A 16,696-nucleotide genomic window follows, 5' to 3' on the forward strand; every position below is an offset into this window, starting at 1 on the left:
TCAGGAGATGCCAGGGTGTCCTGAGTGCTTCTCCCCTCCACTCTCTACCCCTGCTTCTGGTCCCACCGGATGGCCAGCCCAGGTGGGCTGGGCCCTTGTCTGTCCAACGAGAGCTGCTCGCTGCAGATGTGCTGGTCCTCCACCTGCCTGGCACAGAGAATACACATTTCCAGGATCCTGGAACATCTGCCTCCAATATCTGGAAGGCAGAGCGGTGAAGCCAGGTCCCCCAGAAAGAGGAGCCAGGACCACCCAGAGGGCCTGTGCCCATGCATTCCCTTGGTGCGCTCTTCCTGAGCCTGGGCCTTCCCACAGCTCAGTGCTGGCCTATACCAAACATTATGGAGGCTGCGGATGCCAGTTCAACACTGGCCTCCCTTTGAGTCAGACCTGAACTCTCCACCCCTTCAGAGCCCTGACTCTCAATCAACTATCCCCATAGCGCCGTAAGTGGGTGAAGCTCACTCTTGGCCTTTCTCTTCCCGAATAAAGCCTGGCATTTTCCAAGCATCTGCCCTGTCCGCCTCCCAGCTTCCCTCTGTAGCCTCCAAGTCTACTAGGTGGCCAGACTGGCCTTGGGCAGCTTCCTGCATAAGAGCTTGGGACCATTCTTGTCTGTAGTCCTGTGCTTTCTAGTCATTCTTAGCGAGACTAGATTCTTTCCCTCTGCCTTCTCCTCCCACCTTTTAATTAATCAATTAATTAATTTTGGGGGTATGCTATGTAGCCAGAGATCCTCCTGTCTCAGCCCCTCGAGTATTGAGATCACAGGCATGAACCACTACCTGTGGCTCAGTCAGTCATGGCATGTACCTGGTCTACACGGCCACAATTCCACGCTGTCCCCACCCAGGTGCAGGTGATGAGCACGAGCTTGGGTCTCAAGCATTGGGAGTGGCTACAGGCATGTACTCTGCCATGTGTGCAGCCCAATGACACTGCCTCACACTGCCAGCCTCTCCTTTGATCTATGCTGAAGCAGTGGGGTGCCAGCACCACGTGTCTCGCACACAGGACTATTTCTAACACGCATGACTATTGAGCATGGGCATTCCACGTGAGCTTGATGGCACTTGTCAGTGAGTCATGGAGTTCATTAACCAGAAGTAATCCAGTCACTGTACCTGGATGAACAGCATCTTGTCCATCACCTCCAATGGGCCTTTTCACGCCAGTGTCACAATCTAGGGGAGACACAATTTCAGATACCATTGAAAGTCACTGACTTACCGGTGTGTGTGTTTGTGTGTGTGTGTGTGTGTGTGTGTGTGTACGCTCCATGCTGGGGAGGCTCAGAGCTCTGTGCCCAGGATAAGCAAGTGCAGAGAAGACCAGTCAGTGCATGTAGTGTGTGATGGTTCATGTACTGAGAACAGACAGGCCAGCATGGAGGTCCGGTCTGGGTCCGTGGGGCCCCATGCATGGGTGCCGAGGGACAGGAGGCAGAAGGAGACATAGGGCCGTGTCCAGGATGTGGGAGATGAAGACTGTCTCTTACCTATTTGTCCTGGGGTTCCTGGGGGTCCGGGAGGCCCCTGAAAGCCTGGGGGTCCAGGCAGTCCAGCATCTCCTGGGAAACCACGCTCTCCCTTTGGGCCTGGTAAGCCCAGTCCCGGGGGTCCCGCTTCTCCTGGAAAGCCCTTGGCTCCAGGAATGCCTGGGTAGCCGGAGTCCCCTGGAGGGCCCTTGATGCCATCGCCCTGCCAGAAAACCCACGTTATTCTAATAGCGGATGGGCCAACATGCCCCTCCACCCCCAACTCCAGGATTTCATGCTGAGCTACAGAGAAAGAGCAGAAAAGCATAGAACCCATTGGGGACCAGGCACCAAGGATTGGTGTTGGGCTTCACGGCGCTTCTCTAACAGATGCGGTAGAGGGCGGGTTGCTTTTTGGCAGTGGCTTCTCCCTCCCAGCCACCAGCACCTGCCTTGGCAGAATTCCCACATGGGAAGAGCTCTGCACCAGGACAGGTGAGGCATGGGTGGGGGGAATCAGAGGGATGGGGGTGCCCGGGGGACTGTGGTTATGGCTCGCATTTGTGGTGTGTCTGCTGCTCACATGGACTCTACTGGAGGAAAGGAAGCTCGGTTGGGTGAGCGAGAAAGAGCTGTGTGCTGCAGAGACCATTGGATTGGGAAGAGAAGAGGGGCCGGGCACCCTTAGAGGCTCATCCTGCGATGGGAAGCCAGCCGTAGACTGGGGCATCATGGGAGGTGAGGGGAGGCGGGGCGCTCTGGGCCGTGGGAGGGGTGTGCCATCTTGTCAGGGCTCCCCGTTTCCCAGGGCCATTGCAGAAATCACACACAGTTTAGAATATTCTGTTTCCTGAAGTGTGTGTGTGTGGGGGGGGGGCTCTGATTTCCTCTTTCAGAGTTTACTCTCTTTTGGCTTCCAACTTTACTCACTCCTTCCTAAAGACATCGCCTCCGCTCACTAAGATGGGCTGCCTTGTCCTGGCATGGGCTTGGTGGATGAAGGCAAAGACAAAAGAGCCAAGCCCACTCCCACCCCTCCCCATGGCAGCTACTCACAGGGGGGCCCGGGAGGCCCGGGAATCCATCGAGCCCATCACGCCCGGGGACGCCATCATCACCCTTCATCCCGTGCACACCGGGAACCCCTGGCTGCCCCCTCTCACCTGTGGAAGAGTTTACTCGTCAGCCCTCACCAAGATTGCACTCACAGACAACTACGTAGTTGGAGAACTGCTGACCTTTGGTGGTGACGGTCCTTGAGTCTCCTTTTATTCCCTTGGGGCCAGGGATTCCAGCCAGGCCAGGGGCTCCCTGTGGGAACAGGCACAAAATGTCTCACCTCTAGACAGCTATGGACATCTGAGGAAAGAACGCTCCTCGGCTCACTGGATGGCGGGAGATCGCCCGTCATTGAGGTCAGGGAGCCTGAAATGACCTCCCATAAGGCCACAGATCTCCGAGCACCCAGCCGCTTCCACAGTGGGGGTTCACACTGGGGTGACAGGCAGGGGGCCCAAGGAACTGAATTTAAATTAATAAAATGTAATGGAACTAACCCCAGGTGGCTAGAAAACCCGATGTTTCCCTATTTAAGAGAGGGCCAGCATTGCAGGGTTCCCACAGCTCCTCCCCCCTCCCTGGGCCCTGTATCACTTCGGTGGGAAGTGCAGGTACTCAGGCTCCACCCAGGGGCAGCTGGATCCCGACCCAGATGTCAAAAAGGTCCAAGGATTCTTAGACTCAATGTTTCTAGAAGCTCTGACCTAGAACTTAAAATTTCCTGAAGTCCTAACTGCACACCAAGTTTGCTTATCTACGTTTGAATCCAATTACAAAGGATAAAAGCCCACCATCCTTTACCCTGTCTTTTGCAAAGCGCGGCCAAGGTTGAGGGAAAACCTGCTTTCAAGAGCAGGAGACCCTCCCATTTTAGGCTGTAACAAGCTAGTGCAGCTCTTTTAATGGGCAGAATTGAGAAGGCGGAGGGCGTGGGGTTGTTCAAGTTTATGTGAGGTGCTCACTTGGGTTGATGCCATTTACAAGAATATGGGAGTGAGCTCTGAGTTTTAGTTTAATTAAATGGAACATCACAAGTGGTTGTAGAGAATTCCACTGGTACTTGATTAATGAACTTAGTTTTGGCAGACAGGGGTGACATTCCTCCACTACTCAGGCGGGGCCCTGGGCACACACACGGGTGGCACTCAGCGGGTGTTTGTTGGCCAAGTGCTTGGCCAGACTCCATGAGTGCGAATACTCAGTGAGAACACACAGACTGTTGGAAGGGTGCCTCTGATTGAAAAGCACAGAAACTTAGATGGGTTTGTCAAATTGTAACTGCCTGGTGCAACTCCTGCAACTTCAAAAAATATAGTCACAAATAAAATTTCCCACAGTTCCGTGCAATGTACTTTTCTTCCCCTTTCATAATGTTCATTGGATTAAGAAAGCATACCTAAGATGCTAAGTCGGCTCCTACTAAATCTGAAGAGAAGATTGTGCACTAATTAACAAGCTCTCCATTCAAAATAAAGCAGGACTTAAAAACATTGTTTTTAGTTTAATTTCTTTGTGCAGGTTCTGGGGCTTGAACTCAGAGCCTGGGCCTTGTCCTTGAACGTTATTTTGCTCAAGGCTAGCATTTTACCACTTGAGCCACAGCTCCACTTCTGGCTTTTGGTGGCTATTGGATATAAGAATCTCACTGACTTTCCTGCCCAGGGTGGCTTTGAACCTCAATCCTCAGATCTCAACTTCCTGTGTAGCTAGGATGACAGGTACTAGTAACTGGTCTAAAGCAGGACTTTTTACAAGACAAAATTTATATGCTCACTGTTTAAAGGCATAAAAACTCACTGTTTAAGAGCATAAAATCTCATCTTTTGCTACTTCTTAGGCTGTGTATCGTCACCATTGTCTGGTTACAGATCATCTTCATCAGAGCCAAAAGACACCCACACCCATCAAGCAGCGGCCTGCCCGTCCCTCCTCCCTGTCATGTGACGGTTCTGAGCACTCCAGCTGGATGGCATTCCCAGAACCCTGTTCTGCCGTCTGCCATTTCCCTCGGCACAGGGTCCCCAAAGCCCATCCCTGCACGACACTGCACCATGTTGCAGAGTGTCCCCATTCTGAGGCTGATGGAGAAGCCATTGGGGGACAGTGCGTTCTCTCAGCCCATTCACAAGACAAGAGCATGGCCATGCAGGTGCGTCTACTGTTCTGATACCTCCCGGCAAGATCTCTGAGCACTGGTGCACATCCACTTGTGAGGACACAGTCCCTGTCCCGTGCACACCTGGGAGCTGCTGTCCCCGGGTCTTAGGCAGCCTCACGTGTTGCAGTGATGTGAGACTATCTTTCACAATGGCCGCACCATTTCACAGTCCCACTGGTAGAAGTTATAAAAGTTCCTCTTGGACCCTGAGGCTTTGGAAATCCATCTCCCAACTTGGACAGAGGAGTGCGATTGGTCTAAAGCTGCAGGAACTTAAATCTCAAGAGCCAAGAATGGGGCACCTGGGCAAGGCTTGGGTGTGCTGAGCTAGGTTACAGATGGCCACTGGAGGGCGCTGTGTCTCACCTTGAACCCTGGGAACCCAGGGATGCCATGCTGCCCCGGGTCCCCTTGCTGGCCTTTCCTTCCGGGCTCGCCGTTGATGCCTGGAAAGCCCTTGGGTCCGGGTCGTCCGGGGAGGCCCCCGGGAAAATCATCTGCACATTTGCAGTCCCCAGAGTCACCTGCGGGGGTGGGGATGGAGTGAGAGAGGGCATGCTCCTTAATGGGGGCAGGTTGGGGTGGGGAAGGTGGGGTGCAGGGCTGAGGGCAGAACCGTAAAGTTCCTGGGGAAAAGCAGGCCCAGTGGTCAGGCACTCAAGGGTTCCAAATCCTACTCTGTTCACTGCACGTTAGAAAGTGGAGCTGTTCCTGGAGGCAAAGATCTGAGGGCATAGAGGGCTGTATCCACTGGGCCCGAGAGGAGCAGTTGGCTCTAGGAGCCCTGGCTGCAGGCCGGCCTGGCCAAGGCCAGGGCTGACTGGGGAAGAAGTGCTGGCCTCTATTCTGTCTTGCCACTAAGAGGTCTGGGGGTCAGGACTTCCTGCTGTCTGTGGGCCTGGCCCCCTGGGGCACAGCTGGAGCACAAAGGCTGCCATGGACCTCAGTCACGGAGGGCGGCACCCAGGGGACAGGGAGGGGCTACCCCTCCCCCACAGAGCTCTGCACCCACGCTCCTCGTATCTGCTCACACCCTGACCCATGATGGGCCCACCACCTGAGACTGGCCTGAGGAGCAACTGTGTCTCCTTTGCCCAGTGCAGGCTGTATACTACGTAGCCCGGTGAGGAAGAAGGCCAGGCCCCAGCTGTGCCTGTCCATTTTTGCCCAGGGTGGGGAGCCCAGCCTCCGCCATCACTGCTAGGCAGCCCTTAATGGGTCAGAAACCTTCCACACTTTGAAAGACTTCCATACAGTGTGGTAGCATGGCAGGGAGGGAAGGCGTGACTCCATCCACACACCCAGACACCGATCACACAGTCAGACCGACATCAGCTCTACGCAACTCTAGTGCAGCTGTGTTTTGTCATGTGAGCTCACGTGGAATTTTTCCACGTGTGCAGTCACTTCAGAAGTTTGGAGCGACGTGGATTTTGGACTGGAAATGCTCACCCAACAAGGCTCAAGAGAATGTATGAGCCATCTGCAGGGCAGAGTGGGCTTAGGGCCAGGTGGAGGCCCTTTCCCCTCCCCTCTATCCCTTACCTTTCCACCCTTTCTGTCCTCGGGTGCCTGGGAAGCCGGAAGGCCCGGGGTAGCCCACTCTTCCTCCTGCTCCTTTAAGGCCAAACAGGAAACCTACAGAGAGATGACAAGGGACAGGAGCCTCAGCCTCCACACCCAGGAGAGACAGCTCCCCGAGCCAGCGGGCAGCATCCTGGCTACGTCATCCTAGAGACCCAGACCAAAACGTCGATGACAGAACTGTGGGTGGTCCTGTGGTCACAGTCTTCGGGTGGGAGAGAAGCATCTGCCTGCGAACGTAGTTTCTCCACTAAGTGCTGAGGTCAGGACCCAAGTCCTCTGGAGGGGTAGGCCAAGAAAGGTTTTAGTTTTCAACTTGGAGTTTTAAGAGAATGTTACTTTTCTCATTCTCAGAGAGACCCTTTTCTCCAAAAACCACCACCACCACCACAAAACCGCAGACCAACCAGAGTTAAGACCCAGTTGGACACTGTGCCATTTTTGTGGGCAGGGTGCCATGTGTGGTAGGCCCTCTCCACCCTCCCTTCCCGCCCCAGTGTGTAGAGGCACACGTGTACACACAGATGCAGTGTATGTCACATGGACACCCTGTGCCCAGCGAGGAGTAGGCCTGGTCAGCCTTGACCACCAGCCATCCCTGTCCAAGTCCTCTCTTCCCACTGACACTCAGGATTCTTCAAAACCTTGGTGGCTGCTGAGCTCTGGCTACCACAGCCAGGAGATCAGATCCGCTGGAGGGGCCCAGGCATGCCATCTTGTGGTAGACACAGGATGGTGCACTTTCTTGAGGATTAAATGGAGCAAGGTCACAACTACAGCGAACAAACACTCCAGAACAGACATGGCCACATGGACCGCCTGGTGTCTGAGGACAGGGAAGCAGAGAGGAAAACACTGACTTCTGCCCTGGGCAAAAGAGCCCTGGCATGAGAGTGCCAGACGGCTCCCAGTGAGCATGCACTTTCATTGGAACACTGTTCCACGGAATCTGATCTGACCATGCATTTAATCCAGCTCATTAATTCACTCATCAAACAGGATCCAGCATCTATGCTGTGTGGGGCAGTGTGCCAGAAACCAAGCCCTCATGGAGACACACTAAATGCACACAGTAACCAAACAACTGTCCAGCTTCCAATTCTGGTCAGGATGGAGAGCAAGCGCCAGGGAGAAGCCTGCTGGGAAGAAACATCTTCCTTTCTGAGGATATCACACACGGCTATGTGCTGGCACCCTGAATCTAATGCAGTCTGAACTCCAGGCTGGAAATTCCTCTTTATGGGCAGGGAGCAGAGAAATGTTCTGGAAAGAGGTGGGTTAGAGCATCGGAAAGAGCTGGGTGACAGTGGCTCATGCCTGTAATCCTAGCAAATCAGGAGGTAGAAGATTGCAATTCAAAGCCAGCCTGGGCAGGAAAGTATCGAGAAACACACACCCAGAGGCACTGACAACTGCACATCCACGTCCTGGCCCCCAGCCAACCCCACAGCCTGTGTACCCAGGACATGGGTGGCAGTGGTCTCCATGGTGATGTCCCTCATCCAGGTCACCCGTCTTCATTCAATTCAATCATAATTTCAGGAGAGTCACATAGAAGCATGGTGAACCCTTCATCTCTGTGAGTACTGGGGTTTAGAACCCAGGACCCTGAGTGTATTGGGCTGGCGCTGTGCTATGTGAACTTTGTTTTGAGCACTCTCATTCTAGAGTGGGGTTATGGGTTTTGCCTGGGGTGAGGCTAGACCTTAGACCGCCTCTGCACCTTACTGCACAGCTGGGCTGACAGGCATACACTACTATGCCTGGTTTTATTGGTTGTGATGGAGGGGGAGGGGGGTGTCTCATAAACTTTCTGCCTAGACTGGCCTCACAGTGAAAACCCTCCTATCAGCTGCCTGTGAAGTGCTTGGATTACAGGCATGAGCCACCATGCCTGGCCGTGGTGCACCTCTTCTAGTTCCTCAATGTGACTCCCATGATGTGGCCAACAGCCATGACAGACCACTCATTCTGACTCAGAATCCAAATGACCAGCACAGAATAGAGCAACCAGCTGGGCTGGAAATGGGGAGGAGTGGAAGATTTCACCCAGAAAGAAAACTGTCTGCAAGCCTTGATTTTACTGGAAGTGCAAATTGATACTACAAATTGATTTTCTTTTTTTTTTTTTTTTTGTTTTTTTTTTTTATCAGCAGTAACCAAAAGCAGATGGAATGCAGTTAATGAACCCAAGAGTTTCATTCCAGGGGCAAATGAACTCTGGGAATCAAGATCACTGCTTCTAAGCCACAACTCTGTGCCAATACTTGTATAAGGCCATTAGGGCTGGTTATATAAGGGTTGTTAATAAGAAAGAAGTGATTTGGAAACTGTCTCATGGGAAAATCTATCCGTCAGTCTGTCTGACTGAGTAGGAACTTGAGTTGTATACTTTGAGAATCAGTAGCTGATAAATTCTGAATGATGCGCTTCCGTTGATTTGTAAGTTCCCCCATCCATCTACAATGCAGATGAGAACTAAGTTACTTTGTTAAGCAGCTGACAAACTTTGGCCAATCAGTTAAGTCACAGATTTACTGGGCAGGATTTAGAAATTAAGATGGCAGGCATTTGTGTGCTGGGCAAGATGGGATTTGGTGCTGCAAGAATGGCTGGGCTCAGAGTGCCTTTTATTTTGAACACATGTGCTGTTGTGAACAAGGGAGACTCAGTGCTGCTTCCAGGACATGTGTAGCTTGTAGACATCTACCTAGTGTCACAGATGTTATAGGAATAAACATTACCCGTGGCAGGATAGAAAATCTAAGATAGCACCTCTCAAACTGGCAAACTCAGGAGCATAGCCACACTGAAAACTTTTCTAAAGAATGTGGGAATCTGTAGTTTTTCCAGTTCAAAGAAACCTGGGAAAGTAGAATCCAGTGAACTTTTTACTGTGGACATCGAAATGACCGATTCTGTTAATGAAAAGCAGATGGAGAGATACGCTTCCTTTTGGAGGCAACAGTTTAAACAGCAACTGTGGCATCTGAAATGTGACTGAAACCAATCTGACCCTAGTCATAAGCAAATACATGCTCCCTCTCTGGAGGTAAGAACTCAGGATAGACAGCTGGAGGTGAGGATGGGAATTGGGAGGAAGCGGAAGTACCAGGTGTCCTGGCTGTTCGGGGTCATTGTAGTGCAGTCTGTTTGTTTCTGGAGCCTTCTGGCCTGGCCTGTGCTGGGGGGAGGAGGGATGGAATGTTCCCACAGGAACATCACCCTCACCGGGCTGTGCACGCGTCCTCCTGTGGACGGTGCTTGGAGCTGGAACATGCCCACCCGAGCCTCCGCCTGGGCGGATGCAGGGTCCCCTCAGGGCAATGGGGGTCTGTCCATGTTCCTGCTGCTGCCTGGCCTGCCTGATGCTACCACTTGTTCTTATAGACAGCATGGCGTCTCTTGTCACTGACTCTGCCCACCTGCATCTTGCAGCTTTGGCTCCATGCAGGCAGGGAAGGCCTGAGGCCCTGTGGAAGGAGGCGCCTATGGCCAACCACACCAATGCTGGATGTCGAGCGTGGTTCTCCTCCCAGACTCCCCTCCCTGACCACGGAAGAGCCATGGACTGCTGCGCCCAGACAGGCCCACGAGGCATGGACCGTGGCCATAGCTCCCGCGTGGAGGCCTCAGTGCCCGTGCCCCCAGCCTGCGGGACAGCTCGGAATCATCTGGTAGAAATCCCTGCATGTGCCCTCCACTCACCGTCCGGTCCAGGTGGTCCTGCAGGCCCGGGGGCTCCCGGGAGCCCGGGTTTGCCGTCTACTCCAGGTAGGCCAGGGTACTGGGCAGGGAGGCCTGGGTCACCGGGAAAGCCTTTGGGGCCCATCTCGCCCACCAGGCCTCTCCTCTCATCTGAAACAGCATCAAGCAGTGTGAGTTCCTGGTGTTTGAGTGTTGCCAGGACATCACTAGGCCACCCCCTTATCACCTGCCACCTGTGTAGAAGGCCCTCCCTACCACAACCGCCTGATTGGCATGACTGTGACTGGCATTGGGCACAAGGCTGAAGTGCCATTCAGCGGGCAGCAGCATGCCTGGTACCCACTGGTGGCATCATCTGCCATCATCGCATGTGCCAGGTTCTGTGAGACACGGGCGGCTGGCACTCAGTGGGTGATTGAGTCCTCCCATGGAACCCCTTACCTCCAACTCCGATGGTCGGCCCTGGGGGTCCCATCGTGCCGGGGTCTCCTGGCTCGCCCCGGAATCCTGGCTCCCCATGAGCTCCTGGGAATCCTGGGTCACCTCTGTCGCCTGGAATCAGCACAAATCACACCAGGGGAGTGAGACCACCACCGTGGGTGACCATAACTGCGCAGAACGCTGTGAGGCATGGGTGGGCGTGATGTGTTTAAAATATGAGGGGGGTCCTTGTTTTCAAGATCTCATCCACAGTCATGCAGAGGCAAAGGCAAGACTCCCACAAACAAAAAACAACACAGAGACTCACCGTGTCCCCAAGACTTGCATTTTCCCAGGGGCGTGACATTATTTTAGGGGAAACATCTGATATGCTGGCACCAGAGAGAGTAACAGAATAGTGATGCCAGAAGGCTGATGTGTTCGAGGATGAAGATGAACACGTGGTGAAACCCATAAATACTGCTTGAAAAGGGGGTGGGGGGAGTTGTGCCCAGGCTGGGTCTCAGGGTCAGGAGGGAGCCTGGGTCATGCCAGGTCTCGGGGTTAGGTGTGAGTGCCTTGGCCCGGTTGTGTTTTGCTGAGATGGTCCGTGTGTGACTCTTATAACCATGTCTGGGCAAGGGCAGTGCACCAACCTTTGGCCAGGGAAGGATGGGGGGAGTAGGCCGGTGGTCCCGGGGGGCCTCGTTCCCCCTGTTCTCCCTGGGGAAAGAGCAGAATGTGAGAACAGCCTCGCAGGGATGCCCCTAAATGTCTATTTCCAAAGAACGAAGATGTGTATGCTTAGCATATCAGCAGCCAGAGCTATCCACGGACAGTCCAATGGGCCACAGTGGCACCATTTGGTGGGACCACATCTGTGTGCCCTAGCCCCTAGACAGAGACACCTGGGGAATCCAGGAAGGTGATGATCGCCTTACATCCCAGAAGGGGGGGTGGAGGGGGGGGGACGTTCAGAGCATCACAGCATGACAGCTGGGGGCCGAGTTGTCCAGTGAGGGGAAGTGGACACTGTCCAGTGAGGGGGACACGTGGCCTAGCCACAGACCCCCAGAGGGAAGTCCACCCCCTCCCCCACAGTAGAGGGGGTTTCACTGATGCAGGCATACAAGACCTGTTCTCCCTCAAGAACTGGGGACACCTCTTCATCTAGTGACCACAAAGCCCACCGGGGCCCACGCACGGCAGCCCGGCTGGCATGGCACCCCCAGGTGGGGAGTGCTGGGGGAGCGGCGCTCCAGTCTCAGCTGCCCAGTGCCAGCTGTTTGTCCATCATGCGGATAAGCAGGACCCCATAGAGGAAAAGATACACATGAGGCTTACCTTGGGTCCTCTGGGTCCCCCGGGGCCCTGGAAGCCATCCAGACCCTTGCTTCCCTGCAGATGAGACCGTGGGTTTTTATTTTCATCTGTTCACAGAACCCCAGAAAGTGCCACAACCCCCTTGTTCTGGTGAATACAACCAAAACTTGGCAACACTCTCACTGCCAGCATTCAATCGCCTCTGATTTTAGAATCCAGAAGGTCTTTTTTTTAATGACACACTTTCAAATTTGTATGTAATTATGAGAGGCATAGAAATAGGCAGTCAAATTAGAACAATTGAATCATCAAGGAAAATGAATAATCAACTGGTTTTATACATAATTTTCTACTTCACATACAGAAAATAGCAAATGCTTGGGCTAAACATCAAAAATGGTCTCTTAGTTCCATGATCTGAAAGTTACAATATAGAACGAGGCCATTTTCACTCCAAGTTAAATATTTCTTTTAAAACATCAAAAAAATCTATTCATTTGTACCTTCCACATCCTCTGTCCTCCAATCAACCCACAAGCTCCAGTTCTGTTTACATATAATACAGCTTTGCAAATACTCAATTTTCTCTGTGTCTGCAATTCTCTTTGCTCTCTTTTAGAGACCTAGTGAATTCCATAACATCTTTTGAAAATTGCTTTCTGAGAAAGCAGTTGAGAGAGGTTATTCTGACTAAAGTATAATGTGTGCACCTGCAACACACCAGTGAACTTCCTTCGTACAATGAATATACAGTAAAGAAAATAAATGCCAGGACTGGGTACCAGGCTCTTTGGGGGCGCATGGTCCCAGAGGAGGGAGGAGCGTGAATGGAGGAGGGTGAATATGACCGAGGCACTTTTATATGCATGTATGAAAACAGAACAATGAAACCTGTTAAAATTACTTAAAGAGGAGGGAAGGGGATGCAGGGCAGTGATGGAGGGCTGGCCTTGATCAAGGACACAATGTGCAGGTGTGAAAATTCACCACTAATACGTGCGAATAGAAAGTGAAAAATCCAAACAGTTGCTTTTCTTGAACCAGGAGGCAAAGTCCAGATATGGCGCTTGCCGCTCTGATGCTTAATTCTCTTTCAGTCAGAACAGTTCTTCCTATTTTTTTTAAAGTATCTTTTTGGTGGTTGTTGGGAAAACCAGGGTCCCTGTGCCTCAAATGCTGCATGGAGGATTTGCTGGCTTCACCCCAGGGTGCTGGTGATGGGTGCGTCTGTCCCCACAGGCGGCTGTGGCTGGAGGGGTGTGGCCTGGGACTTAGCCCAGGACTTGTCCTGGGCGGGCTCTTCCTCCCTGTCTCTCCAGGGCCCAGCTCCCTCACGTGTGTGATTCTGTCACTGATCTGTGGGATCAGGGGTTACACAGGCCTCTTCTGCTCAAACCTTCCTCCAAGATGGGTTTTACAAACTTCAGTTGCCACTAAACGAATGTATGAAAGCGTCTTAATTCACACATTTTCTTTTTTGATTAAAAAAGAAATTTTGTTCCCCAGTTCCCGTGAACACTTGTGGAGAAAGTCTGCCCTCACGAGTTCCATCACGGGGTCAGGTGTGCACAGCTGCTTAAATCCTAGCCATTTCTAGACATGTACCTGCTTTCATTAGGGGCCATGTCTGGTGCTGACCCCAAACCAGGATGCCATAGGCCACTGCTATAAAAATGAGTCGGAGACCCTGGAGCTCCTAGGATGCCTCATTCTGTTCTCTGTTGTGGGACTCTCTTACACTAGGTGGAGCCAAAGATTTAAAACCAGGAGTTCTAGGAATTCAGAGGGTAGAAAAATAACCCAACCCAGGCTAAGGAAAGTCACTAGGCCAAAGTCCTAGAAGCTTCCGGCCTGGAATGCATGACCGGGTCCTTCTTGGACAGTTTCTGGTTCTCCAGTGCTTAAAAGCTCTTTGCTGTCCTAGATCACCTGCCCATGGTGCCCTCGACTTCTGAGTTTTCGGGACCCTTTCTTATCTCTGTGGCCCATAGAGCATGAGTTAGACTCACACTCAGCTGCTTTATTTGCTCAGAGGAAACATTCAGCCTACAAGGGGGGCAGAATTCAGCACAGGACAGCAGTCAGCAAAGTCTGAATCAGAGATCAGGGTATCAGCAGATGCCTCCAGCTCACAGTCTTAACTACAATACCCAGCCATAACCAACACCCTGTACTTAGCCCTGGGAAGAGGCAGGTTCTCAGCAGTGCCATGATGAACAGGCCTGGCATCTGCTCCCTGGGCTCCCTGAAACTTGAACTCTTGGCTTGATCCTTAATTTTTTTCCCCTCAAGGCTGGTGGATGTTCTACTACTTAAACCATAGCTCTACTTCTGTTATTTTGCTGGTCAATTGAAAATCATAATCTCTCCAAATTGTTTGCCTGGGCTGACTGAGAACCATGATCCTCAGGTCTCTGTCTCCTGAGTAGCTAGAATTATAGCCATGAGCCACTGGCACCCGGCTGCATGAACACGTTTTACAAGTACCCGAGGCTGTGAAAAGCTTTTGCGATGACTAAACTTTGTCTCCCTTGGATAAAGAGGGGGACAAGCTGAATTTGTTGGGAAATTTAGTACAACCAAGTTTACAAAATACACTCCATTCCCTCCTAGAACAAACTAAACTGCTCATCTGCTGTGTGTGTGCATGTGTGCATGCGTGTGCACATGTGTATGTACTGTAGGTAGGGCTAGGCAAAGTCTTTCCTCCCACTTGAACACACTCTTCACTGTTATTGTTCACAATAATTCCTTGGAGCAGCTTTGGGTTTCTGATTCTAGTTCTGGGAGTGGGGTGGGAGGGTGGGCGGGGGGGGGCAGAGAGGTCAGCAGGTCAAAGTGGGGTTGGCATCCTGATACGCTGGATGGCAACCCATTTGTGCTATCTCCCTTGTCCTAATTTCTGGTTGAACAAATGACTCCCCTAACCCACTACCCATGTACATTTCTGTCTCCCTAGGTGGGAAGGGCTCTGGGTAGAGGCCATTTATGCTCCCGGAAAGGCAGTGAAGTGCTTTGTTTGGGAAAATCCTTTTCCGAGATGATATGCTCATCTGTAAGAGCTCTGGAAGAGGTCAGGCTGGTGCAGCCTGCGTGCTACGTTGCTGACTTACTTTCTGTCCTTGAGCTCCTCTCTCTCCATCGAGGCCAGGAAAACCCTGTGTTGAACAGAAAACAGAAGCAGTGAACGGCTTGGAAGATGCACTGAACATTCCAGAAGGCTGCATTGTGGCACTGAGGGGGACCAGAGCAACCTTCTGTGCTCTGGAGGTCTGCAGGGCAGCTCTGAGCAGACAGATCCAACCCCAGGGCCAGGATCCCAAGTCCATCCCCTCCGCATGGCTGGAGGGTGGAGTGGTGCAGATACGAATGAGAAGGCTGGAGGAAGCAAAACCACTGCGGAGAAGAGCAGAGCTACACGCCGCAGAAGCCATCCAGCCCATGAGGTCACCTGCACTTTCTCAAGGGGACTGGGCATCTCATCCATAGCCACATAAAGTACCCCACTTCCACCACTTAAAAAGAGACAAGGAGAAACACACCAAGGTGGTGTGCTAAAAATATGAATACGCTGGTACTCCGAGGTTCTTCTTTGTTATTATTCTGGAGGTAGCAGGGACTGACGGAGGGTCACGCGACCCTTGTTTCTTCCTCCAGCCACAATTCCTAACCTGTGGCAGGTCTGGCCAGGACGCACACCACAGGTGATGCTTAGGTTAGGGTCAGCAGGTGCCTCCTGCCACTGAGGCCTAAGCCTTAGGGGCAATTTTCTGGTCTCGTGGGCAACCAGAAATCAAACTGTGTTCTGGAGGCTTCCATTGCCTGCACGAGCAGGAATGTCTTCTGCCCCTCTCCTGCAAGTGCAGGTCACCTTCAGTGCTGAGTGAAAACAAAGGGGTGCCTCACAGATGGCAGCAAGGCACCCCGGGAGTGGTGTGGCCGGGGTGGGATGCCATGGGCACGGGGTGGTATGGGGGGGCAGGGGGAATCTGAGCTGTCTGCTCAATTGTACTGCAAATTTAAAGCTACTGTCAAAACAGAAAGTCTGTTCAGAAAGCAAAACCAAACGGGGTGGCTCACCCGAGCTCCTGGGAAGCCCATGACGCCTTCCTCGCCCTTCAACGAGACGCCCTAGGAGAAACAATGCCAGGCGTGTCCAGGGGGGCTGCCAGCCACTGCTCTGCAGCCTTCCCAGGCTGTGCAGCTGGACCTCCTCTGGACATCTAATGCAGAGAAAGCCCAGAGTACTCGATGACCTCTACCCACGGGTCACTGGCTAGACAGGCTGAATGGGAGGCCCAGCGACCCTTCGCCCGGGGCAGAGCTGAGCCAGGCACCCTCCTCAGCCCACCACGCAGGGTCACGTCCATTTTGTGGCCTCAGGAAACCATGAGGAGCCAGGGGTTAGTGTGCAAAAGGGATACTGTAAAACTCTTTTGAGATGAGAAAGTATAAATGACAATAAACTGATACAAGTCAAGAAATCCAGAACACGGGGCTGAGAGCAGCACAGGGTATATTCTAACAGGAGCCCAGCACCCTAGACACCTCTACACAGGAAGTGATTTTAGTACTTGGCTTACCGGAATCCCCGGCTCTCCCTCACTCCCCTTTTGACCCTGTAAAGAATATGAACAGTTAGCAATGCTCACAGAGAATGGCAGTCTTTAAAAATGGGGTTGGGTTTTTGGTAAGACATTAAATCATTTTGGTGCATTAACTGCAATCAATAACTCAGATCTTGCAGCTTCAAGATTCAAATTAAAATACCCATGTTACACCTCCAGGCTTCCAGAGGCTAAATGAAATTGCGCATGATTTTCAACGTGATTGGGAGCCTTTCTTCTACTTGCTCAGCTGCTTCTGTCTCCCGCAAGTGATGGCCATATCCATCACCGGTGTTGAGGCCCCAGTGAGGGACAGGAGGCCCCTGACAATCATCGTCATTCCAGTGAAACAGGGAAAGA

General features: G+C 52.3%; 1 protein-coding gene across 1 annotated transcript in view; it reads right to left on the bottom strand.

The window, feature by feature from the left end:
• The window catches only part of Col4a2 (collagen, type IV, alpha 2), a 142,854-nt gene that overhangs the window by 22,149 nt on the left and 104,009 nt on the right, over window positions 1–16,696 (bottom strand). The window contains exons 14-26 of the mRNA XM_013022861.1: window positions 16,313–16,348; window positions 15,810–15,860; window positions 14,843–14,887; window positions 11,751–11,804; window positions 11,063–11,129; window positions 10,428–10,538; window positions 9,987–10,136; window positions 6,240–6,332; window positions 5,061–5,218; window positions 2,716–2,788; window positions 2,534–2,640; window positions 1,499–1,700; window positions 1,125–1,184 (exon numbers count right to left, since the gene is read on the bottom strand). Coding sequence (XP_012878315.1) covers window positions 1,125–1,184; window positions 1,499–1,700; window positions 2,534–2,640; window positions 2,716–2,788; window positions 5,061–5,218; window positions 6,240–6,332; window positions 9,987–10,136; window positions 10,428–10,538; window positions 11,063–11,129; window positions 11,751–11,804; window positions 14,843–14,887; window positions 15,810–15,860; window positions 16,313–16,348 — 1,207 coding nt within the window. The remainder of the gene's footprint in view (window positions 1–1,124; window positions 1,185–1,498; window positions 1,701–2,533; window positions 2,641–2,715; window positions 2,789–5,060; window positions 5,219–6,239; window positions 6,333–9,986; window positions 10,137–10,427; window positions 10,539–11,062; window positions 11,130–11,750; window positions 11,805–14,842; window positions 14,888–15,809; window positions 15,861–16,312; window positions 16,349–16,696) is intronic.

This window comes from Dipodomys ordii, unplaced genomic scaffold, assembly GCF_000151885.1.
Source record: "Dipodomys ordii isolate 6190 unplaced genomic scaffold, Dord_2.0 Scaffold64, whole genome shotgun sequence".
NCBI classification, from domain to species: domain Eukaryota; kingdom Metazoa; phylum Chordata; class Mammalia; order Rodentia; family Heteromyidae; genus Dipodomys; species Dipodomys ordii.